At 40.5% G+C, this 26,131-nt stretch overlaps 1 protein-coding gene across 1 annotated transcript in view; it reads left to right on the forward strand.

Moving 5' to 3' along the window:
• The window catches only part of LOC142380215 (poliovirus receptor homolog), a 98,765-nt gene extending 73,005 nt beyond the window's left edge, over positions 1-25,760 (forward strand). The window contains exons 7-10 of the mRNA XM_075465875.1: positions 21,832-21,967; positions 22,138-22,195; positions 22,328-22,414; positions 24,159-25,760. Of these exons, the coding sequence (XP_075321990.1) occupies positions 21,832-21,967; positions 22,138-22,195; positions 22,328-22,414; positions 24,159-24,380 (503 nt within the window). The 3' untranslated portion in view covers positions 24,381-25,760. The remainder of the gene's footprint in view (positions 1-21,831; positions 21,968-22,137; positions 22,196-22,327; positions 22,415-24,158) is intronic.
• The last annotated feature ends 371 nt before the right edge of the window (positions 25,761-26,131 follow it).

Consider the following 26,131-nt stretch of genomic DNA (forward strand, 5'->3'; position numbering starts at 1 on the left):
GTAATTTGTATTCAAATGTAGCTATTTAATCAGATCTGATTAACTTGGAATTTTTTTTAGATCTGCCATTTTTGCAAGTACTACTTGCTGCAAGTGAGGTTTTTAAATGCATATTTTGTTATTGAAATTTATACAGTTATGACTGGGGACGGGGCCATTTCCCATGCAAGGGGGTCAGTGCTGTTTTCACAGAACAAAGGGAGGACATGCACAGTATTGCGCTGATGAATTTAAAGCTGTCGCTAACTGATGTAAAGAGTGAGGTTCTGTCTCAAGTGAGTAAACTATATGATACAAAACACTGCAGAACTGCGTAAATCTTCTCCTTGTAAGTGTAAAGTAAGTTGCAGTTTATAAAATCTGAACTATTCTGTGTGGATCAACAATAACTCTGAGTCATCAGCCAGCTCTGTATTTATCTGCTGTGTGGGTTTGCTGGGTGCAGCATACAGTTGTAGTGAAGTGATGAAGAGGACTGGACTGTGAGGCTTCACCAGCAGTCGACAGTGATGTTATCTGAGCCAGAGAATTCTCCTGTAGTGTTCAAGTCTTCTCTGCTTTCTTTGTATTACATTAGCAGCAAAACCGAGAACAGGAATGTCAAAAAATGTGTGTTTGTGTCTTTGTAGACTCCCTCCATATTCATCCGTCATCTTATGATGTGATGTTAATTTTCCTGTAATCATGTCTTCAGCCCTGTCCTCTGCTGTTTCTAAGTCTTCATCGTCTGCCGTTGTGGATCTCTTAAGGAACACTGCATCCGTGTTTTTGTTTTCCACTAACATGTCATAGAGGAAAATGTATAATTGATTTTAGCACTTTCAATTTTGCTCTGGGAAGCAGAAATCAAACTACATCAAAGCGCTGTCAGACGTCTTTTTGAGTCAGGTCTGTGTATCTTTACACTTGTCTGTGTCTATGTTGGCATGTGCGTGCATGTAGAGCTGCTGTGCTGATCCATGACCACAGTAAAAGTATATTTTTGTCCCCTTATTCACCCCTCCTTCTCTCTTGGGTCTGCCGTGATTTCAACTACATTGCCTGTCGTTCGACGCCACAGCTGTGGCATCATGGGTAACTCCTTTGAGCCGCTGCTGAAATATACTAGAGTTTAATGTGAGGGAGACAGAGCTACTTAGAGAATCGCTCAGCATTGCCATGCGAAGCACAGCAGCGCTGCACCATCTCCAGTCCTTTTCACTGTCAGCTTTGGGCAGTGATAGAAGAAATGGTCTTGAATGGACAAAAGGTCTTATCATACAGAAGGAAATTAAATGGTATTCAAACGTGGCTCTTGGCTTCATATGGGCTATACGTGAAATGTTTATAAACACAATATTATTGTCCTCACAAGCATTAATGTGATCTTTGTCACCTTGAATGTGCAAAGTAGTTCATCGAAGTCTCAGACCTCTAATAGGACCCACCTGCAACTGGAAACAAATGGAAACCTCTACAGAGAACTACGCTCTGCTCGCAGTGTGTAATAGCTGGGACTTGTTGGGAGATAACAACTTTAAATAGAAAAAATAGACTATACGGAACACTCTTGGGGAGCAGGAGCACAAGGCTCGCATTTTGATTAATTAACGTTCCAGTACATTTCAGTTTTCCTAAGTCATTACCCTCCCAAATGACTGTTATTCTCCGTGGATTCAGACAAACAAAACTCTCATAAATAAGCGTGCTCTCTGGTCCAATCTTCACGCTTCCGGTCTGTTTATCGCCTTGTGTTAGTGCTGTGGTGTACATGCTCTCTCTGGGAGTCTGCGTGTCATCATATTGCCTCCAGCTCCCAGTTATTTATCTGTGTATTACACACACTGTCCAGGTTCTGCTTGCAGGTCGTTTATCCTCTGTAGGTCCCTACCATCCTGATATATGGAGCGGTTGCATTTCTATATCGAAGCCCTCCTGCCTGTAGAGCTGGCACACATGCATGCTCTACTGTCAACAGCCTGGTCCGTCGTGGTGTGTGTTAAGGAGCAAAGGTGTGTGTTGGCTTTAGTTTTTCCCTGGTCATTTATCCTATTTTAAGGCCCTTTATTCTGCTGTCCTCCTCATAATGCTACTTTTCTCCTGTGCCTCTGGGTTTTCTGTCCTCCAATTGCTATTCATTAGTGTGAATAGGCAGGGAAGGTAGAAAAAGGCTCAGGAACGCCGTTCGTGTTTACATTGGCTTGGGTGCAGTGTTTGCAGCAGTAATGATATGTAGGGCTGCAACTATATAATTTCTATTGCCAGCCAATCTGGAGAATAGTTCTTGGGGATCTGTGAAGTATCTGAAAATCATAATTTCCAAGACCCCAAGGCGATGTGTTCAGACTGCTCGCTTTGCATGCTAGTAGTCCAAAACTAACACGGCAAAACATTTGGAAATGATTTTAAGTTTATCCGTAGATCATTTAATCAACTAGCTTTTCATCTCTGTTAATATGAGGATGTTTTTCTTCGTGAAGAAAAGCCCTTTCATTTTTCTGTGTGTTTTCTGTGCAGAGTCAGAAAGACTTTGATCACAAGCAGTGGGGATTTGTTTTTGACATCTTGACTGTTGTGATTTAGTGCAGAATTATTGTAAATGCTGCTACAGGATGAATCCAGTGTTTAGTGGTATGAGTTGGCGTACATGAAGATAATGGATATGCAAATTCTTTAGCATTTTTTGAGCTTAAATTCAATGTATGTTGGTGGTAGCTCTGTTTCTGTGTATGTGAGGGTATTACTTGTCTTGGTGCAATGAGCCAGGCCTTGTATTAGGCAGGTTGAGCTGCAGGGGAAATTTTGTAACACTTGACCTGTTTCACTGAGTCATTTGTGTGGATGAAGAAAGGGAGGGAACAAGGAGGAAGAAGAGAGGAGAGAGACGAAGGGAGGGCAGCGGAGGAGGATGGCAGCACAAGTGGTTAGGGGTGATTGGAAAGATGAGTGACAATAAAAAGTGATCAAGAGAGGGAGAGAGAACATCAGCTGGGGGAGCCGGAGGGAGGATAAACGCGATGACAGTGCCTTCATATTTCTTTCTTTCTTTTTTTTTACATCTCCAACTCATCCCTCCATCTCTGTCCGTCATTCAGCAGCCTTGCAGGCAGGCCTGGCTGAGTCGCCCCACTTCTCATTACTCACCCCTTCAACCTTAAAGGTCACAAGCACAAACATAGCACTTCAAAATCCAAGAATATCACATTTCTGAGTGGTGCTTGCCAGTATTGGTGGAGTGTTTGCATATGTGTGTATGCACATGCACTGTCTCCACAGTTGTTGAAAAAAAATTTAACCCCACTCTCCATATACATATTAATAGTGTGTCTTTTCATTTTAGGAGCTCAGCTGGTGGTCTCCTGCCTTAGAGGTAGAATTTAAGCTGTATGTCTGCATCACTAGCTACTTATTCTTCCTGTATCCTTTTTTCGTGTCCTCGCATCTCCCGTGTGCATGGCTGTTTGTTTGTGGTTTTATTTTCTCTTCCCTTTGAGTGTAATGAGTATAAAGCAGATGAGGACAATGAATGTTATAGAAAGCTTTGTCAGCTTTTCTTGTTTACATCTGGTATCCACACAAGTGTGCATAAGGTGTTATATTTTCTGGGTTGTCCGTCACGTTCTCATGAATGTGGCAACTCAGAACAGATGAGAACAAATTTCTTCAATCTGGCAGAGATGCTCATTTGGACTTAGGGGTGAACAAATTCGATTTAACTTGTCAAAATGTTTCACTGTGACTTCACCAAACAAAGAATACATGCATAGAAAAAAATATTAAATAAGGGAATTGTCGACACCTACCTAAAAAATCGAAACAAACCTTGACTGTTGTGTAAAATTCGGCAAAATAAACACTTTGTTGGCTGTTATTCAATGCCATAATTCAGGAATTGAACGGGAGGTTGTGACCTCATGTTGGACACTGAACTGGTAATAATATCTTGAACTGGTTGTTTAGTGTTGCCATGTTGACAATCATGCGTGTGAAGAATCCACTTTTTAGAATTTGTAATTTCCATAAACGAGTATCTGCAGATAAATAAGGAGATTTTTTTTTTTTTTTTTTTTTTTTTTTAAATCTTTTCAAGTTGCATTTGAACTGGTGGGTTAGGTTAAGTTGCATGCAATGCAGGGAACAAACTCTATTATAACTCTGAAATTCAATCTCAAAACTATCTGACACCCTCTGATTTACAGTTCTGGTAAAACTCATCTGCATTCAAACAATGAGGAGCTCACTGAACAGTAAATCTTGACTCAGATACACTGCAGACATTACCGCTGCTACCACAAGCCAAGTCATCAGACGATTGTTGATTGTAGAATTTGCAGCTACTTTGTGTTTTGTCAAAACCAACTTTATTTTCCTTTTTCTTGCATCCTTAAGTTTTCACTACATTCAAGTGTTGTTAGACATGAATGCAAACTTGAAATTAAAATGTTGCTTGTGACATGCAACCATGATGCAGCAACTGCAGTTAAAATCTAGTATAATACAAATCTTTTCCCTAAAAAAGATGGTGTGTCTGAACTTTTTTCAGCTAAGTAAATGGTCTTTATGAAGTAGTTAATAGTGATGTGTGTATATTGTTTAGAGTAAGAGGAACATTGACTCCAGAAAATATACTGCACATTTCTACTGAGTCTTAAAATTAAATTTTCACACCCTGTTTACACCTAGCATTAACAATCTGTTTATCATTACTGTCTTGGAACATATGTTACTGTGAGAGGTAAATTCATGCGCAACACAATGTGATCCAAAAGCAATTGACTCAGCCGGAGCCCATCTGGAGATCCTGAGTGGACGTCAGCCAGGTGTAACTGCAATCCACGCAACAAGTAGAAACAGCCACAGGCATTTAATTGCAGATGTAGCAGTCTTCCACAGTACTGTAGTTTATTAAGGAAATGATGATGCTTTCTTTTTGCCTGGTCTGCCAGGAACAACTCACTAATTTGCATTGTAAGTTGTGATTGTAACGTGAGCGGAATACAGAAATGGAATGGCACAAACTAGAACGGTTTTTATTTTTTATTTTTTATTTTTTTTTTATTTTTTTTTTTTATTTTTTTTTTTATTTTTTTTTTTTTATTATAAAGCTGAGGGTGAATGCAGACACCAATAGTTTCTGATGAGACATTTGAACTAAAATCTTATGTTAGCTTCAGGTGTAGGTGAGGGCTATCTGAAAGTCAAATTTTGAAAGAAGCTCATACTTTGTCTTGAACCTTGTTGTAAACTCTCTGCAGTGAAACTTTGCTTCAACTCTCAAAATTTTATTTTAAAAATTAGACCAGATAAAAAAGTCTTGTGAAAAGCAGAACGCAGGTATTCTGAGACTCCAATTACTCTTGGCATTTAAAGAATTAAATCATCTTGTGTGATGCTCTTATTTAGCTTCCTTTGCAAAGCTATAATTTTTGTTTGGCTGAGTTTAAAAAAAAGATAAAATCCTCTTGTCTTCTGTCTACTTCAAATCTATTTTCATTATTCTCCTTGTCCCCCAATCGCACTTGTCGCCTACTCTGCCGCTGCTGCCACAACTACGCACAGTGCAGTTGGCTTTCAGTTCTGGAGTGATGGCTGGTGTGGCGACTGCAACCTGGCAGCACATCCCCTGGTGATACGACTCGCGCCGTCAGTCGAACCAGAGTCTGGTGTTTTGTGACATTTAGCATTTTTCTGCAAAAATTATGCATCAGTGTTGACATTCAATATGCATAAATTTCATGATGTATGTGGCACTTCCTGTAGGCGCTCCAGCAGAAAGAGAGGATGTCACAGCTGAGGCACGAACACCCACACATACACACACTCGCACACTGTGCATATAGCTCTTTTTACTAATAAAAATAAATGCACACACACATCGTTGGGAATCTAGGTCATCAAGCTTTAAGAGTGACTTTGAAAGTCACGTGTTTCATGTTTCTTCCCATTCTTCTGTCTGTTCATTATGGATTCAGGAGGAACCCCCACACTCATCAAGACACACATGCACACCTCTCTCCCTGAGGTACTTCACTTTATTCATTCTTTGCAGATTAATTCCAGAACGACACTTTTTATGATCCCCAATTTATGTCGCCAGCCAGACAGGCCTTCTCTGCTCCATCTCGCCTTATCTCCTCTGCCTCATGTCTCTGTCTCCGTCTACATGTGCGCTCAATGAAACAATGGTACTTTCCAGCTACAAGCAATGAGTTTGTCAGGTTTTAAAAGGAGAGGAAGACAAATGGAGGGAGGGAACTAGAGGATGTGAAGATAATGGGTTTCTGTGGTGATTAACATTCCAGAGTGGCGTGTCAAAGAAAGTGTGACTGTGCTATTGTGTCTTTGCTGACAGCCAGATGAGCGGAGGTCTCAGCACTGGTTTCGTCTGTGGCTCCAAAGGCAATAAACAAACCGTGTCTTATCTACATCTTAGGTTTCTTGAGTCTGCATCTCTGCGTGTATCACTGTGTAAACGGAGAGTGACACAGTTGTCCTCCTCTTCTTTTGTGAAAAGACCCACATTTACAAAATGCAGCCAGCGTGACAAGAGAGTGAGCTTTTATTCTCTTGGTCCATGAGTCAGCCAGCTAGCTGACGAACCGGTCATTCACTCTGTCAGGTGGGATCACCGGTTTTCCTGTCCCTCTGCTGTGACACACCTGTCACCTGTAGCAAGAGGAACCCAGCCTGTGTGGGTGTGAATGTGTGTTCCACTGAGGCAGGAAATGGTGTGAGGCAAGCAAGTGAGAAGGACATCATTCCTGTTGAGTGAATTCAGTTGACATATAAGCTTTATTGCAAGTGTTAAGGAAGTGTTTTGCGCACAGCTGCAGGTTGAAAGTGTTGTTTCACTTTCAGCATGCATTTATTCATAGGGCGTATTCACACCTACCTCGTTTGGTCCGGACCAAACGGACCACATTTTCGTTGGTTCGGACCTTTTGGGATGGTCTGAATACAAACCACCGAACTCTGGTCCGGACCAAACAAGCGGACCGAGACCGAGCTGAAAGGTCGGACTCGGTCCGGATCAAACGAACCCTGGTGCGGATCTTTTGGAGGTGTGAAAGCAGACCGGACCTAATCCCAGACTTTTGCTTTTTTGTACCTCGGAAGCATCCGTCGTTTGTCTGCTGCTAGGTAACAGAACAGAGCGTCGTTCTTCTAATTACTAGACCGGCTGTGGTAAAGCTAACGAAAGACCGAATCAGCGTTCTCCTCCGTAGCCGCCTTGCCATTTGTCGTCGTTGTTGATAAATTACTTGTACAGCAGCATACTAATTACACAGTTGTGAAAATAGCAAAACGTTGAACAACATATAGTTTTGATTATATTAAAAGCAATAACGGCACGGAAAGCGTCCATGGCTACATTCACTTTTGGACTTAGCATTTTGTGTTGCGCGTGTCGATTCTGACCAATAGCCGAACGACTTCAGGGCGCGAGGCTTTGTTGACATATTTTGGTCCGTTTACTGAAATGTACAGTCTGAAAGCGAACCGCACCAAAATGAAAAAAAAAGGTTCGGACCAAAGCAAGTGAACTATCGGACTTTCCTGGTCTGAATACGCCCATAGGCTGTGGAAAAACCTGCTCTAAAGTTAAAGTCAATATGGCTCCATCGGCCTTTTGGAAGTGCTCATTCTGTAGCCTAGAAATCTAGACGCCCCTAGCGGCCGCAAATGGAATTTGCTCCGGGGCTAGTCTAGTGACTTGCGGTCGTACAGCTTTTTGCTGTACGGGACTGGCTTGCTAGGCTACTCATTCTGTACAATTCAAGCAAATGTTCTGCACTGAATAGAATGAAAATTTTCAGTTAAGTCATTTGTTGATCATAAAAAGTGAGTCAAATCAGACAACCATTTGGAGTCATCCGTCAAACATGTATGTTGAACCTTGCGTACTTCCAATTAGTCAACAATGCTTTTTGTTTTTTTCTGTCTCTAGTTTTGGACCGCTGGTCTGACAAAACTTGTTATATGAAGTTTTCCCGTTGATGTACCTGTGTTTTCACAAGTCACAGATTAACCAAGAGAAGTCATTTTGGGCTTTAATTAGGTAATACATTAAGTGTTTATCTTGAAAAACACAACTTGAAGACAAGTCCAAGCTATAAGCTCAGTAGCTTCATCTCTTAAGATTAAGCAGCAGCTTTAAATGATCCTTTTAAAAATTCAACAATCACTTGCAGGAGCTCTTTGTAGTTGGTATTCATTCATATAAAATATTCAACAAAGGAAATAATGGCCTTGATTCAGTCTACAACTGTGCCAATCCAATATATTAATCAGTTGCAAAGATTTGTCTTTTCCATTAATTGAACTAAAGCAAATACTTAAGGTCGTATTGAGGTCAGTACATCAACACAGGTGATTCAAATGAGAGTTAAAACTGTACTGGTTTGGGCTTTGATTTGTGTCATTTTAATCTGGAAGAGGGCCAACATTCAACTTTGCCCCAGGCTTTATTATCAATATTCCCCTCACCTCTCATGCTGGATATAGGCCACAAATGACTAGCTGATCAGGTAGTCTGTCTGGGGATTGCTTGTGGATTCAGAGCTCAGATCAGTTGATTCTCCCAAGTTCCTGACTTTGATCCTAATATTTCATCCACCCTCAGTTCAAACTGTACAACCGACTTTCTCCTGCTGTTCCGCTGGCTGTGCACACACCGGCACACACTCAGGTGTGCTTTGAAAGCTGAGCAGAGAAGACAGGCTTTTGAGCTAAGTTAAGCCAGGGATTAAGGAGAAATTTACAGCTCATCTAGGTGTGTGTAATAGTATTTATTTTTGACTCGCAGGGAAATGCCTGGTGAAAGGCTTCAAAACCATATGCATCATCCCCTGCTTTCACCTGCACCTTTTGCTCTCCACTCGTAGTCAAACACTTTGCTGCCTCTTCTCTCTTTGAGCATTTCTTCAAGTGTTTGTGTATATGCTATTTGCAAATGTGACTGTGCTGGGTGCTCTCCTCTTGCGTGCCTAACTGGCTCTGACACATTCGTGGCTTTTCCGGGCGAATCGTCGCCGCTGCCAAACTGCCACAGAAATCGATGCAACAGACTCCGCTCACCTCCTTTTCCCTCAAACTCCTTCCTCTCACTCCTCAGTCTGCGATCCTGTTTTCCCTCTTTCCTTTCCTTTCCTTTATTCCTCCTTCTGTCCTCCTCAGAGCCCTTATTAAAAATGAAGTGAGTGTGTGCTGCATATTTAAAATGGCCATGGATGGATTTAAACGGCTGATGGTATTTAGTGTCTCCTCAGGGAGCTGCTATGAGCCCTTAAGCTGACTCCTCTGACTGGAGCCTGACTGACTGGTGAGCACACACTAAACCTCTAATAATGACGTGTGTACACACAATCAGCCTCGCACATACACACACACACGTATATAAACACTCTTATTGTAGCACGCTGTCTAGTTGTGACAAGGACGCCAGTCACGTTCATTACGCCTGGAATAGATGCATTTCAATGTTCAATCGTGTGTGTGTGTGTGTGTGTGTGTGTGTGTGTGTGTGTGTGTAGGCTCATCGGTCAATAACTCATTAGCTTGCCTGCTTTGATGCAGCAGTGTGTAAATGTTTTTAAATGTATTTGAAGACTGTTCAGAGTTCACAGGCATGTCTGGGGTGCGTAAAGCAGCGTGTGCACGTGTTTGTGTGTTCTCTCTGTGGTCGGAGTAGGTGTCACACTGAGCCCCTTCAGGTCGAGCCGCAAGAGTTTCTGTCGTGTTGTCTCTCATGCTGGCTTGGATTTGGACTCCAATTTGTTCCTAAGTGTCCTTCACTGAAACATTATTGATTACCACACACAAACGCTCCCAAACAATGAACATAAATAGTGCTGATGTGAAAACCAGACACCACTGACAGAGGAGGGAGAGCAGGAGCATCTGAACAAGCAACAATGAGAGCTGGAAGACATTGGGGAGTTTGGTTATGTCTGAATATTGAGATGAATAGTGCATAAAAGAGCATTTCCATTAACTAATGTGCGCCTGCAACCATTTTTGGTTTGCAACAATGAGATCAGCAGTGTAGCCTTCAGTGCTTTTAATACACAGCAAGGAATGATAATGTATATTTATTCATTATTGATGCTGCAAGGGTTTTTAACTGTGTCTGCTCAGTGTAATGTCATTTGACGTATGTAGAGCAGTTTGGTATCTTTCATTCCTGACGTTCCAGGGTTACAGCATGTCTGTGAATATTTGCATCTATACCCAAGCGTTACAAATTGCATCAGTGGGGATGTTGATGCCCATGTGCATTTCTCCTTTTTCCTTGTGTCTTGACACACACGCTGGCATTGATGTCTTTTTATTTGCATGTTGAAGATGCAGGGCAGGGAGTTACAGCAGCTCTGTTGTGTGATGACTAGTACAACAGACGCACTGATGACCATTAGGAATACAGACGCATTCACAGCAACAATTCAGGTTTCCAGCAGCAATTTTTTTTTCTTTTCACTCATGAACACAAAACCGCAAACAGTTTCCTGACAGAATACTGGTTGCACCCATTTTGCATTGCACTCATCACTAGCACTCTATGACAACCAACAAATCAAATGCATTAAAACAATAATGAAGCCATGCTTTGTTTCCATACAGATAAATTGAACTATAAATTTGTTCTTCTCCACCTTCCCATCTCCTCTGTTTCCTATTGTGTCTGTGTCCACTGGTTCCCAGTGGTGAAGCATAACCGAATGGCAATAGAGGAAATGTTTTTCTTAATGAGCGTTTGAATTCAGGTTCGGCGTGAGCGCAGTTTTTGGGTGTCTCGACAGCTCTCATTGTTGTTTCCCACCAGGGGCATTGGATGAAGAGGAAAGTGAATGATTGTGGAGAGTACGCAGAACCATTATGGCTCTGTGTGTCATTAATCAGTAGTTGATGAGAGGCCATTTGGGGGAAAGATGGGGCCTATTACTGCTATGGCACTCTCAGGTCTCTGTGTGAGGCTCTTTTAGTCTGCCTTGTTTGAGGTCAACAATACAGTGGGTACAAACAAGGTAAACAATAGTTGAAGAGAATCATTATTTCAACAAAAAATAAAAACAAATTCCACGGATTGATTGCATGTGTCAGCAGGCAGAGTTGGACATTTGCGATTTCTTTTGTGGCACATACTTCTCTTCTCCAGTTCCTCTCCCTCCTACACATCTTCATTGTTTTCTTCTCCACCCTCTAGACTGAGTTTTCTGTTCTCAGTTCTCTCTGTTCCTTCCTATATGTTTGACTCTCTTTCCTCCTTCTCCATCTCTGTCTCTTCTACCGCGCCTCGTTTCTTCTCTGGCAGTCTGTGTGAGCAACTTGGTGGGAGGGTGTCATGATGAGCACTCTCATGAGTTGGTGAAAGTTGAAAGAAGCGAATGAATCAACTCTCAATGCTTAGAGGAAGAGGGAAGAGGGAAAAAAGAAGCAGTAGCCAAGTCCTCAACATTATTTTTTCCCCTTTCTCATTATGTCTCATATTTTTGCTCAGCGAGCTGCTGAATAGATTGCACCGTGCAGTGACTACAGTGGTGTATTCTGAGTGTGGGGGAGAAATGTAAGAGGAAAACACAGTTTTAAGTTGTATGAGAGGCTGGGTGGCTGGTTATGAGGTGAGAGTTCCTTTTAGCCAGAGGTTAGCAGTGGTTAGTGGGCAGGTAAACATACAAGCTGCTCCTGACTGCTTGGCCTAAAGGTCGCAGTGACACTGGCAGAGGAGAAGGGGGAAGTGGAATGGAGGGCTGGGGTGAGGAGAAAAGGTGAAGCATGCTGAGAAGATGGATGGAAAACCCAGAGGCATTGTGGGATAAAATAGGTTGCTGGGTAGTCTCAAATGGCACCATTTACTGTAAATTACAGTATTTTTGCTAGGTTGGAAAATGAACTCCCAAGAATCTGTTTTCATGACAGTTTCTCCCTCTTAACTCATGTGTTTGTATAAAAAAGACAACAACATCTTGCTCACTTTCACGTTTACATCACTGACACATGTTTTATTTTATGAAAATGAACGGACACCCACAGCTTTTAATAACATAGCTACAGCTGCGGCCCCCCATCATGCTTGTGTAGGTGGATACATTGCAGTCAAAGTATATAATAAAGTTGCATGCAAACAAGATTTCATTTTAATTAAATGTTGTAAAGGTGTCAATTGCAATGTGTTCTACTAACGTAGAAATATTAGCACTGCCTAAAATGTTTTACAGATGTTCAATGGCATGTTTATCCAACAGAAGTGATGACGAATATCAGGCATAGAAATATCTTGCAGCTTTTCATCCAAGTGGTCCAAAATGCATCTGTATCCTGTAGCCCCATTCAGGTGGCCATTCGAGTTTCTGAAAATGGTTAATTAAATGCAAAATAGCTTGTAGTGAGGAGGGCAAGTTTCCTGTAAACACTTAATAAAACATCTGTTTCTAAAAGTGCTTCGTAAAGATGGTTTTGATAATTACTTTCCCTGGATTTCCACCCTACCCTTGACACTAGACCTTTAACAGCAATGACTGTGACCTCAGACAGTTACACTTGTTCAGAGTGGTAGGGTGTATTGACCAGATTAGAAATGTGCCTTACTCTCAGCCAGAATGCCAATAAGTGTCGTGTTCAAAATGTACCCACTACCCTTGACTAAATTGAAAGATTTATCCTCTAGTGGGATATTACTCTAATTATGGTGAATGTTTGGTACTCACAAATGATCTGCTGGGATTAGAAGTGGACTCAGTGTTGTTATTATTATTATTATTATTATTATTATTATTATTATTATTATTATTCTCATTCTTGTGTGATACAAAAAAAATTGCTCGAAAAATGTGCAAATGCAAATTAGTCTGGAACCTCATTCCATGCCGTTTTCCATTGCAATGTATTGACATGAAGGAGTGCACATCAAAATTCCTCTGGATACTTTTGGATAGACCCACAGTTTGAAAATCAGTTCAAACTGGAAAGAGGCTCGACACATTCTACAAGAGCATAAACCAGCTCTGTGATGTTTGGTTTATTTACAGCTCCACTGCTAATCTAAAACAAAAAAATTAAATGATACAACCGTTTTACTGATATGCACTTATCTTCTTAACTTTGTGTACATTAAAGTAAAACTTGGGAATTTGGCAAGTTTTTTTTTTTTTTCCATTTTTTTTTTTTTTGCACATGAATTTGTTCTCATGCTAAGGAGGCCACAAAGATGGCATCATAAGTCCATAAAAATGCCATGAGACTATAAAGCTAAGTGGCGTGGTACAGGGCTGGGAAACCAAAGCCATGAACTGCAGTATCTCGGCCCCTGAGCGTTCTGGGGCAGTTTAAGGCCCTGGATTGCAGATAACAAAGGTCAGTTTACTTTAAAATGTGTCAGAAGCACAGAGCTTTAAGGTTCCCAGGCTAATCTAGTTGGCTTTTTCGACCTTCAACAAGTCCTCCAATCGAAACAAGCATAGAGGTCTTTTGTTCACATCTTTAAATACAACCCATAATAATGTCCTGTATTAACAACATGATTCAAGTATTTGAGGGGCACATGTGGCTATGTGGATTGTGCATATTTGTTTTTGTTCTCTTTATTTGTTGTGTGACAGACTGACACACAGAGGTGTGTTTAATGTTTTAGGAGATTGATCTATTCTCAGATTATCAATCTGTAAGAGCACAGTGAAGCATTTATGTTAATATTATCGCAATGAAATGACAGAATTTCTAATTGGAGGATGATGCTGGAACAAAACAGCTTTTTAACTATTCGACATGTAGCATTTTAGTGGTACAACTTTAATGATGAGACATTTGTGTAATGTACCAAAATAATGTGCTCCCACAGATGTGATGACAGTCTGACCTGTGCTGTTAGAGCACTTGTTACTCGTCTGTTAAGTATGTGCTTGCTGTATCCTGCTCTGCCTGTTACCTGGCATCCTTCTGCGGGTCGGTGTGTGTGGAGAAGCAGTGTGTTTGTAGTACAACAGATCATTCATGTCCTGAGTGGACAGCTACATTTGGCTAATGCACCCCTGCCTTCAATGTTGGCTGCAGCCGACCACCTCTGTGCCAGTGTAAAGTGGCCTGTAAATATTGACAGGGAGACAGCAAGAGGGAAACAGCGACCTTGTCAGAAAGGGAAGGAAAGCAAGGGAGATGGAGGGGGAAGATGGAACCATGGAGAGAAAGAGATGGAGAAAAAGAAGAGGGAGCTGCTGCCTTCTCCCAAGGCAACTGAATGTGCTTTGATGCACTGTGGCAGGGAACACACTGTCTCCCCAGAGAGCAGCATCGCACACACCATACAGAGTTTACACAGTATCCAGAAAATAGCTTTTTGAAATGCCAAATTGCACATGCGCACACATGCATACGTTCACAGTATGTACACTAAGAGTTAGTCAGTGGCAGGAATTTAATCCTCAGACAGTTGACATGCACAAGGTTGAGCTCTTGAATCACAGAAGATTAGAAATGATCAGCATTGCTGATTTCCCCAGACCAAAGACCCTAGCAACAGTATCTCTCTAACTCTTCTCTCAGATCGGTTGAGTGCGTCCTCTTGGAGCCATGCAGTTGGTTATGTTGTCCGAACAAGCACAATCAATTTGAGCTGATTTGTTTAGGGCTGAAATTAATTGTAATGGCACCATGAGTGCAGAGAATAGTAAATGATGGGGATGGTGGTTGTGGGTGAAGCAGGTCTTGAAATTAATATCAGAGGTAGCTGCAGTACTGGCATTGATTGTAAATAATTTAAGCGCGCGTGTGAACTGCCAGTCTACTGTAGATGGATGAGTTCTGCTTGGACCTGCATCTCATTTGTGTGTCCTGCCTGTGCAGCCACAAGCTTTCTCCTTGGCTTTTTCTCATTTTCTGCTTTTGCTCCTCCTATTGCCTTTGCACTCCATTCTGCAGTTGATTATTGGGTTACTGTATTACCAAGTGTGTACTCAGCTGAACCTGAATGAATACATCAACAGATGGATAGGATGTATGTTTTACCAAGTTAACCTCACAATCTAAAGGCTTGGATTTCTCTTTTCTTTTAGTGAGCAGTGAGATTACATATACTGTTCTTTATCTTAATCTCTTTCAGAGGCCATCAATTCATTCAGTCCTAATCTCATCTCCAGGCACTCTGCTGTGACTGTGATAGCCTTGCATTTTTCTATGCCCTTTGATTCCGTAGCCAGTGTCTCAGAAGGCTCGAATTTCAGCTCAAACTGGTTTGTCTTGCGACACTGGATGTTTGCATTTGCTGAAAGCAAAGTTTCAGCCAACATCTGAGAAACAACAAAGAAAACCTCTCAGAAAAGAGAATTTTAAATCAAATGTTTTCTCCTTCAAAGAAATTAATGGTGGTGGGGTGATCAAACACGGAAGATTTATGCAATTAATTAGACATTTCTCACTGCCAAAAAGCATGTTTGGGTGTGATCTAAAAAGATTCAGGGAGTACAAGACAGGAGGTTGACACACGGTGAAAACACACAAGTGGGACAATTCCATAACGTTACCACCACATGACCAAGACCATGTCAAGCTGAGCCATCGGGACGCCTCAGGCTTTGGATATTTTGGTCAACTGTCACTTCTTAAAAAGTCAGGGCAACCCATTAGGAATGAATTTGATCATCAGCTACAGGAGGATTGTTTTTCAATGACCAATGGTAGGCTAATCTTTTAAGCCAAGATCAACCACTTGTACATCTGAACCTTTTCTTGTGTGGATATACAGGACTGTTATTTTATGGTTGGTTAAAAGGCTTTCAGTGTAGTAAAATCTCATGTAGGTGTATGTGTGTTGCACAGATTTGCTGAACAGGTCAGCAAGGGTAATAAAATGGGCTTATCTCTGCTTGTTAGGCACAGTAGATAAGAGATGCAGAGGGAGAAGCTGCAGATTTGTGCTGTCGTATTACAGAGCCAAACAAGCGAATCCCAAATTGAACCGGCGATGGAGCAGGATGACAGTAAAGAGGGATGATGGAAGTTAAAGCCCAGCCTGTTCGTGGAAGTTGAGGATAGGCCAGCATGTTAACCTTAATCCCTTCAGGGAGAGGCATAAACATACAGGAAGAGAGAACAAGGGATTGAGTAGAGAAGAGAGGGATGTGAGATCTTTGTCTTCTGCTCTCTCCTTCATCCCCCTCAATGTGTGATCAGCCAGTTGCAGGCAGCAGCCGGGAAATCCCTCAGCACTTATCTGAAGCCAGCCTCTTAATCACAGCTTTCATCTCTCTTGGCTCTTTCTGCTGCTTCTTTTCCTTTTTTGATTCCTGTCCTGTCACCTCCTCCCTCCTAAATGCCATTCTCCCAAACTTCACGGTTTGGACTCATCTCCTCTTTGACTCATCCCTCAATGAATCCTCTTCTGCGTTGTATTCTTTCTTCGTTTTAGCTTCTCTGTCAGTGACTCACATGCACCAAGTTATTAAGGAGGGCTGATATGTCTCCTGGATTTTCTTTACCCTCCTACTCAAAAGTTCTTTGAGACAGAAATTTAGAGAATAGAGGTAAAACTTGAAAACTCTGGTTGCAGAACTGTGGCCAGGACTCATCCATGCGTCTTAAAGCTCAAGAGATTCTGGTGGTATTTTCATCTTGCTGAAGTAGGTCTGCTGTAATTTCAGACAGCTTCAGCCAACCGTCCAACCTCATCTCCTCTACCGGCACTCCCACTCCTCCCTCCCCCTCCTCCACTTCCTCCCTGTCCTCCATAGGGAAGTGGTGGTCTATGGCTGACTGGCTGGACAGGCAGGCAAGGTTGAGCAGTTTACGGCCTCCTATATAGGAAGGAATAGAAGTCTTCCTGGCCAGATGTTCCCTGCATTGATCTGCTCACAGACATGGAGCTGACCTTATAAACAACTCTGAACTCTGGTTCTTCTTCTTATGTGCAGTAGATATGAAATAAAGAGTGGCATTGTTTAAAAGAAAGGCTCCCCGCCTCAGGGCTCCTCTTCTCTGAGATGAATTTGATGGTGCTTTGTGTGTGCTTGTTTATTTTATGTATGTAGATGCATCTTTGTTTATGCATGTGCTGTTTGTCTGGGGGGTAAAACGCTGGAGGGCAAGGGGCAGGATGCAAACTAGTGTTCTTGTGTAAATATGTCACACTGTGTGACAAGGATGCAGCACAAGATGCCAGCTCTTTCTTAATGCAGAGCTGAGTGTTCATACATAGTTTATATTCAGTGTTTCTGTAAGTGTGTGGTCTTAACACCATTGTGTGAGGAAGTGCCTGTCTGGTTTCATGTCCTTGGCAAAGAGCTGTGCAGATTTAAACAGGAGTGGCAGAACCACTGCACACAGATATACCCACAGACTCTGAGATAATTCATTAGTGCAGGACAAGGCTGGTGTCCACGGCCAACGCAGAGGGCATGCTTTCCAATAGAGTCTTTCACATTCAAGTGCCGCACCTCTTTCCTTAGACCTGGCTTTTCCTAAGGCTTTTTCTTCTCTTTCAGAGGTTATCTTAGAGGAAGGAACAAGTTTCAAACTGAAACCCGCTGAGTGAAAATGACATTGGTTGGATAATGACGCCTGTGAGATAAGGCGAGGCAAAATAAGGAGGAGGGATGGGGTTCTTCTGTCGCATTTCAGAAAAATCTTGGAAGCTAAAAATGAGGAGGATGGTGTGATGATAAACAGACACGGCACTGGCATTAGGAAGAAGTAACACAGAATTTACAAGGCAGGTAAGGGCTGAAAATGCCTTGTAGCTAGTAAGAAGTTCAGTGTTGAAGAGACACAGCACCACCATGAGGCAGATGACCTTCACTACATCAAAATGTGATTTGGACGTGATGTGTCATGTAGAGGGCTATTCTGTATCAACACAACCATTTTTTTCTCTCTATTATAGTCATGAGTAAATTAGTCATTGCTTTAAAGAGGATGGGTCCTATTTACAATCTCTAAGTTATTTAGAGATTGTAAAAAATCCTAAGAAATGTTGTTTACCCATAACCCTGTGACAACAGAAATGTACTCACTCTGCAACATTTTGATCAGTTTGGCACATCTATAGGATATTTGTCAGATCCCAGGCATTTGTCAGGTTTCCCTGTATTATGTCACAGAAGTCTCCCAACATTTATTGTTACAAATGTATGAAAGATATCCAGTGGATTTTTGCTTTCATACTTTACAACAAACTTATCTTGAGATCTGTCAAGTTTCAAGGTCACAGGTTGTTTATTCTGGCAGAAACTGATCAGTAAAGATGCTCCAAAGCATGTCTTTTTGCGGAATACCAGAAAGTAGTCAAGTAAAATGCTTTACTGCACTTTGTCAACTGTATGCAAATCAGCTCGTACTTAAAGCATGTAAATACATCAACTGGATGTGTTGACAAAACACTAGATAACCAGAAACATTGAGGAAGTCTCATGGTAAAGTTATGAAACCAGAGTAAAAATCTTCATTTCACAAGTTGTGTGACACAAAAACCATTCATCTCAAAATGAATCATTTCAAATGTCCTTTTGGAGGAGGATGATAATTGAAATGCATGCTTGTTTGTTTTTTTCACCAGCTGCTATTGCTGCACAGTGTGACTTGATTCATTTTTGGGTACCTGAATCTACCAGTGCTTGGAAGACCAAGTTCTCGGTTCCCATTCGCAAAATAATATTATGGTATTCAACATGTCTATTTACCATGTTTGAACACCTAAATGTGCTCAAACATTCAATTGAAAATGCTAAATTTGACCTATTGTTTGTAAACCTGGTTGTAATTCCCCCATAACTAGCTCAGGTTCATCATCTACAAGAGGGAAAAAAATAACAAAACATAAAATTTGATGTGGGAAACCATCGTTGACTTGACAATAGTGATCCAACACCTTTAAAACCCAATAAAAGTCTGAACACCACCTTGTGTGTTACATATTCAGTCAGTCTCAGTTGTATGAGTTGAAGGCAGCCTGTTTTTTCAATTTCCTTTGTGCAAACAGTCTCCCAACACTCATATTATGAAGCATTCAGACTGACTTTGAATGTTCTACGATGTTCTGTGCTTCAATGCCTTCCGTCCTTGTAAGAGGATATTTTTCAATATTATTAATCTTCTGTATGTTAATAAGCCAAAATGTGTGTTTTTATGGCTGAAGCAAAAGTGTTTTACAGGCTTCTGGTTGGACACTTTAAAGACTTTTCATTAATAATTTCTTTTCATTTCTCGCCCCTGAGACTACATTTCCCATTCAGCAATAGCAACTGCTTGTCCTCATCTCCTTATTACAGAAATGTTGGATAACACATTTTTTTGTAAATGTAATATTGAGAAGGGAAAAAAAGACAAAAAAGAATAAAGTGGCCTTGACGTATTTGACTTGTATATGGAAGATACTTAAAGGAATTGCGCAACTGTTCGGCTAGAATCTTAAAAGATGACCTCTTCATAAAACATTAAACTCCCTAGCGTGCGTGTGTGCGTGTGTGTGTGTGTGTCCTTCCAGAAACGGAAAACTGCTTTAGATGCAACAAAGGCTCCACCCTTAGATGTTTTGGTTCAAGGGTATGAACGGTGTCAGTTTTGCTGTAGAGGGAAGTTAACAATGAACAACTTACTCTTACAGCACTGGAATAAAAAAGATGCTATTAACTCATCTCACCCCATCAAAAGAAGATTTTCTGTTTGTTGTACTAAGGGAGCACATTTGCTTAATCTGTTAAAAGCTTTGTGGTTATTGTTGTGACTGTGAGCCTTTGATATTTCAGGTTAAACTCCACTGCCTTTTATGGTTGTTTTGTTGTCTCGTTTATTTTGTTCTCTCAAAAAATAATTTGAGATAACTGAAGATATTACAGGAATATGCGAATAGGTTTAATCAGTACATTGTGTTTGTGGTACACAGAAACCTGCAAATACAGCCCTGATAAATTAAGCAAGGGGGAAACCAAAGCTTTGTACTGCGGCGGAGGAGAACATGTAAGGTCAATGTTGGAGCTGATGTGCCGGGGTTGTAATGAGTGGTATGAAAAGAAATGATCATTAGGACACTCCTGTACATGTAAAGAATGGAAATTATTTTAGGGGATATTCAAAGTAGTCTATTGTTAGAAAGAATTGTAATTGGAGGGCTAACAACATTCAATCACGACCCTTCATCAGATGGGCTTCAGATCCTTGCTGGCCTTTAACTCCCCTCATTAGCATAATCTCCTGGGAATACGAAGGATAATGAGCCGAGTTGCACCTTCAGTAAACACATGGAGTGTAGGTTTGAGTGTGCACTGTGTGTGTGTTGGAGGGTAGTAGTTCATGCTCAGCGTGGTCATGGTTCATTAGTGGAACCTCGGCATGATTCCTCTGGTTCTTCTTAATCACCCTTGTGACTCAACAGTCTAATCAAGATCCCTTCTGTACTTCACCAGCCGTGTTTCACTTGATCTCTCGCACATACACACACACACACACACACACACACACACACACACTTCAAAACTCAACGTTATTGCTAAGTCTCTTTTTCTTCCACATTATTAAGCCACTTGTATTGATGTGGAATCACGTCAGTGACCATACTTATAGTCTTATGCTACATGACGTTTAATTAATGTTAATGGTTGTTAAATGAGCGGCTCCAAATCTGAGGGGTGGGAACTCAAATGAGGTTACAAAATAAATCTAAGGAGCGGAACAATGATTAATGGAATAGAAAATGACATAGTTCAGTATCTGTCTGCCATGTTTAATTTGAAAATGGAGGTTCATTCTTAGCCTCGGGAGCACTGCTACCTCAAAAGACCAAATTCAAGCATCAAAGTACATATTGTGTAAGGTCATTACTGCAGTGTGGTCAGAGCCAGAATGTGTTTTCTGGGTCTGAGTAGCTGTCAGACTTCCAGTGACGACTCCAGAGGTTTCTGAGCCTAGAAGAAGAAAAGCCGCAGCACAATTATAAAGGCGATCGTTGGTTTTAAACCATTTAGTTTTTCTGTTTGACTCCATTTTGTTTTAAACAAATAAGTTCTCCAACAGAAGGGACCACATGGTTTGTTTGACTTCACCCTGTGCAGCTGTTACAGCAGCAGGAGATGTGACTTTAACAACACAAGTTATTGCTGAAACTTGGATGACTCAACTAATAGTTTTTAAAATGTGCTATTATAATATTCTGATGATTGTTTAAGAATTATGGATTGAGTAAAAGTTAAAGACACTCTTGCTTACACTAATCATTTGACAATTATTATGGTCACTTAAGGGATTTATTACTTTAACATAAATGCATGTTTTGTGTTATTTGATGAAAAGAATAGAGAAAAATGAATCATTGTGTCAGTCCAACTAATCCAGACTTTTAAAATGCATGTAAACATCTGACTGAATTCATAGACAACTGACAGCACAATAAAACATATTTTACCTGTTTCTTTTGTCAGACTGTTAAAGTTGTGACTGTCTCTCTGCTCTAATAAAATCTTAATCGTATAACCGCAATGTCATCTGACAAAATCACTATTTATGTAACTTAAAGACCAAATCTGTGCATTGAATTTAGCTTTACCTACATGTACGATGATCTCCCAGAGAGAAAATTAGAAGCTGCAGAACCCTGCTGGGCAGGTGTACTGGGACAAGGACAGCAGTCCAATTAACTAGCCAGGATGTAATCAAGCATATTTCTAAAATGGTAAAGTATGCTATAGAATTTCTCCCTGTCTTTGAGAGTATTGGACAGTTTTTCTTGTTTTCTAAATTGGCACAACTGCTCAAAACTTATCTACATTTTCTTATAAGCTTAACTTTTTAAGGTTTGTAGAACAAAAGGTTTCTGCTCTTTCAAACTAATAGAAATAAAAGTGTCATATTTTCCATTTTATTTATTTTTTTTCTCAGCTACTAGTCGCCGAGAAAAGGGTCCCACCACAGGCAGCATCATAGGAGCCATCATCGGAGTCATTCTAATCATCGCTGCCATTGGAACAGGCATTGCCATATACCGCAAACACAAAAACAACAAGCTCAATGGAGAGTAAGTATCTGTGTGACTGACTGAGCGTGGATGACTTGTGGACCACCTCATTTTTTTTCTCCCTTTTTTTGTGTTCATTGTAAATTGCACCCTTTGATGAAAAGCCAAGCTGCATGTCACATATTTGTGTGACTCTATCAACATGACAGCTGTGTATTTTTGTGTTTTAGTGGTCCACCCAAGTACAAACCCCCTCCTCCTAAGAAGACTGACAACTCTGCCACCAGGGTGAGTCACCATCAGGAAATATTTGAAAAGGCAACAAAATCATCATGCAGAAAGTGTTAACACAAATGTTAACGGCAAAGAATCGATTTGATCTATTGAAATTTATTGACGTGTGTGCATGTCTTTTCTCAGCCACTGAACTCCAGCCATGCCCCAGTGACCCAGGACAGACCTCCACATAACCAGTACTACTCCACCCAGGGCGCAGAGCCAGTCACGGTGAGGAAACTTGCTGGAAACAAATGTTTAGCCTACATACAGTCAAATCACTGCAACTCATTTGTATATTCTTCTTACTTTGAACTTGGAGAAAACAGGGGGGGTGCAGTGATTCTATCAAAAGCTCATCATATCATGCAACTCTTTGTTGCCTTTGTTTATCAAATGTTTAGCTCATTTTGCCTTTTGCAGGATGTTGGGTTATTTTCTGTTTCACACAAACTATATGGGAGTGGAAAAAAAAAGGGCCGCCCCATGAGATTTGAGCTCTCACATACATTTTATCAAGGTCTCAGACCTTAATCAGCTTGTTAGGACTGTAGTTTATTCACAATTATTATTAGAAAAGGCCATGTAATGCAAATCAGCATTTATGAGCTCCTCTGCCTCAGTGCCTCGCTCCTTAAAAACACTAATAAAATTAATTAATGCTCATGAAGCACAAAAATAAGCAGCAAGACAATGAGTTGTTTTTGGGGGGGTAGCTGTAATGTATTTTAAAAAATGGCAGATCAAGGAACAGTGAAGGTTTTACAGTTTTACTGCAGAAAATTATGCAGACACTTGGCTGGTAACGCACTGTTCTACTGTGCAGCCGCATCTACACAAACATGACCTTCATGGAAAATTAGAGGAAAAACTCAACTGCATCTTAACTACAAAACATATCATTCGGCATTTGTACATGAGCGCCTTAACATCTGCGGACAGGTGAAGTTAAAACAGGACTTGTTTTCTGCAAGAGCCAAAAATGAGCAGAATTTCATTAAAAGTCACCCTTCACTGCTGTTAAAGATAAGGATGATCATGTGTAGCAGTCAGTGACACGGAACATTTTGCTGATAGGAGGGAGGAATGAGTTTAAGTTAATACTGGGGGCAAGTTTCATTCAGTTTGTACAAAAAAACTTAAGATGAAAAGAGGGCGGTGAATACACTTTCAGAAACATCATCAAAAATGTTGTGGATAGACCTCAAAAGCATGGCAGGTAAGACAGCCCTTAATGCCACACAACTCGAGGTCTTTTACTGTAAGAATGGATGAAAAAAAACCCAACAACAAATGAAAGACTGAGTTGCTTCAAAAGCGTGTACAAACTTTTTAATGCTTGTCAAAAAGGGTTTTCTTTTTCTTTTGTTGATTTAAAAACATAAGGTTGCTTTAGATATATAATGAAAACAATACAGAAATATCATCTTTAGCCAACAGCCTTTTAGAAGAACACTTGATATTTTATTTGCTAAGTAACGATACATTACATTTTCTGGTGACTTAAAAGGTCTGTTTAAAATCTTATTGTTATTATTTCCCCCCAAAAGAAACGAAAAACCAATATTTAAACCATCAGTTGTTTTATTCAGTTAGGATGTTTGGAATTTGTGAATTTATTGATGAATTAGGACACATCTCTTGTTTATTTGATTATTTTACTATTCCAATCTTTTCACTGAAATGACTAAGAATGGGTTTAAGCCTCAGTTAATTAGTAGTGGTAGTCCTCTAATTTATGATGAAATTAAACGCTGCATAACAATAAAAAAAAAAGTATCATTCAGTGTAAAGAGAAGACACAAAAGGTGTTTTTTCTGATGGGTTTTTGTCAGATCTCGGATCTAAGTTGATGCATCTTTTTGCCTCTGAGATAAAGTCAAAATGGTGTTGTATTTCCTTAAAAGAAAGAAAAGAGACATGCAGTGATGTTAATGTGAACGTTCAATTTAACCAAATTACTTCTTATCTGCAGGATCTTGATGCCAACGATGACGATGAAAATTCTGACACTGAAACACGTGAAACAAATAACAGAGAGCATTACTACTCTGCTGCGCCCTCTGGATGGGATGATCCTGGCAACAATGAGGTCCCCCCTCCTTATGTACGCACAGACAGTGACCACCAGGACTATTACCAGGGCCCAAATATCAACCACGGGGACAGCTTTGTGTCATCTGCGATGTTTGTGTGACGACTGTCAGAAGACACGGATGTATGTGTGGGCATGAATGGATGCATTTCTGTTGGAGTAACACAGCCATGAATTTACCTCTTTCTTAAAATGATAATTTGGGAATATGAAGATTTATGCTTGGATATGAGTTATTCAGTTGCCAGTGGTCTTTTATATGAAATGATCAGGTTAGGTCGTGTGTTGCTCTGATTAGCTTGAGAACAGCAAGATGCAAAGTATTGCTGATATACTGTACGTATAGATGTAGCACACAGCTACAAGAATGTAATGAAATGATTGTTTTTAAATTGTAGATAAATCGATTATGTTTTAAATGGCGTATTTTGTTGAATTTTATACCATATTCAGGTTGGCAACTAGGAAGATGAAACAGATGTTGACTCTGAATTGGTTTACATTTTTGAATATTGGGTCATTTTACATGTCATCTGTATAGACATGACTTGGTTAAGAGAAGCACAATTCAAGGTCTAATATGTGATACCCGTGTCTGTTTATGTCGGCTTCATGTTGTTGGTTTCAACGCCCAGCTGGCATAAGGTCTGTGTGAAACGGGCACCCTGTGGAAAAGCTATTAGCTGCAGTTAATCAGGCAGCACCAAGACAAGAGCCCAGACCTTAACATTAGGTTTTTAAACTGCAGTCTGGAGGGTTTGACTGCGGGAGATAAATTTCTTCTGTGCATTTTAATTGAATAGCTTTTCATTTTCCCTATAAATGTTTGCATCTGGCCTTTGTTGTGATATTGTAATGCTATCAATGCTCCTGTGGAAGCTAGCACAACAAAAGAGGAAGTGAGTGATTGAAATTTGATGAACTGGCCGGCGGGTTTTTTTTTCTTCCATCTATCCGTCCATCATTAAAAGCCATAGTAAAACAGCACTCTGTTGCTAAAACTAATAGCAGTCAGAGCACTGTGTTTTGAGGGATATCTGTTACTATTATAGCAACTTTTTTACCTATATTTTTTTATTCTCTTTGTCTGCCAGCGTGCTCCGATGGATTAAGCTAGATCTGGATTATATCCATGAAATCTATTGCAGTTCATCTCTTGTGGAGGATGAAGTAGTTCTTTAAAGGGTTCAAACAGGGGTTGACACAGATTCCTGACACAGATATGTCCATCCATCGTGGGTTAAACATGTTGATCGTACTTAAAATTATCCTCTGTAACGAACCTAAAGGTGTCTTTTTGTGTGTTGGTGCCAACAAGGTGTGCTTTTTTTTTTCTTTTTTCTTTTTCTTTTTTATTTAACTAGCCTCTGAGAAAAGTGATTTATTTCCTGGTATGTTTTTGGTTTTAATCTCTTTTACTCTGAATTGTATTTTTAAAGTAATTTTTGCTGATTCAATAAACATGTAAATTATGAATTTGATAAAATCACATAAGTTGAGTTTGTGGCGTTTTTGTTCATTGCAGAGACTATTTACTATTTAAATATTGCATTTTCTCCCTCAGTTGCTGTTACACTATTTCACCACCTGGGAGCAGTGTGGACATAGAGTGGATGTGCACAGCTAAGAGTTAATGACATGCTTTACCACCTTCTAATGTCTAATTCAGAAAATACCTGTGGGGGTTGCTTTTGCTACTGGTGAGTACTGTCACTTTGTACCATTTATCAGATAATGATAGGGGAGCGTGGGGTGCATTGAAGCTGCATTGCCCACATATTCCCATGTGATGACTGCAGTAGCTCACCTGATACAGTGGCAAGCACTTGTTTTGTGCTTTTCCTTCTCTTGTC

This window comes from Odontesthes bonariensis, chromosome 5, assembly GCF_027942865.1.
Source record: "Odontesthes bonariensis isolate fOdoBon6 chromosome 5, fOdoBon6.hap1, whole genome shotgun sequence".
Classification (NCBI taxonomy): Eukaryota; Metazoa; Chordata; class Actinopteri; order Atheriniformes; family Atherinopsidae; genus Odontesthes; species Odontesthes bonariensis.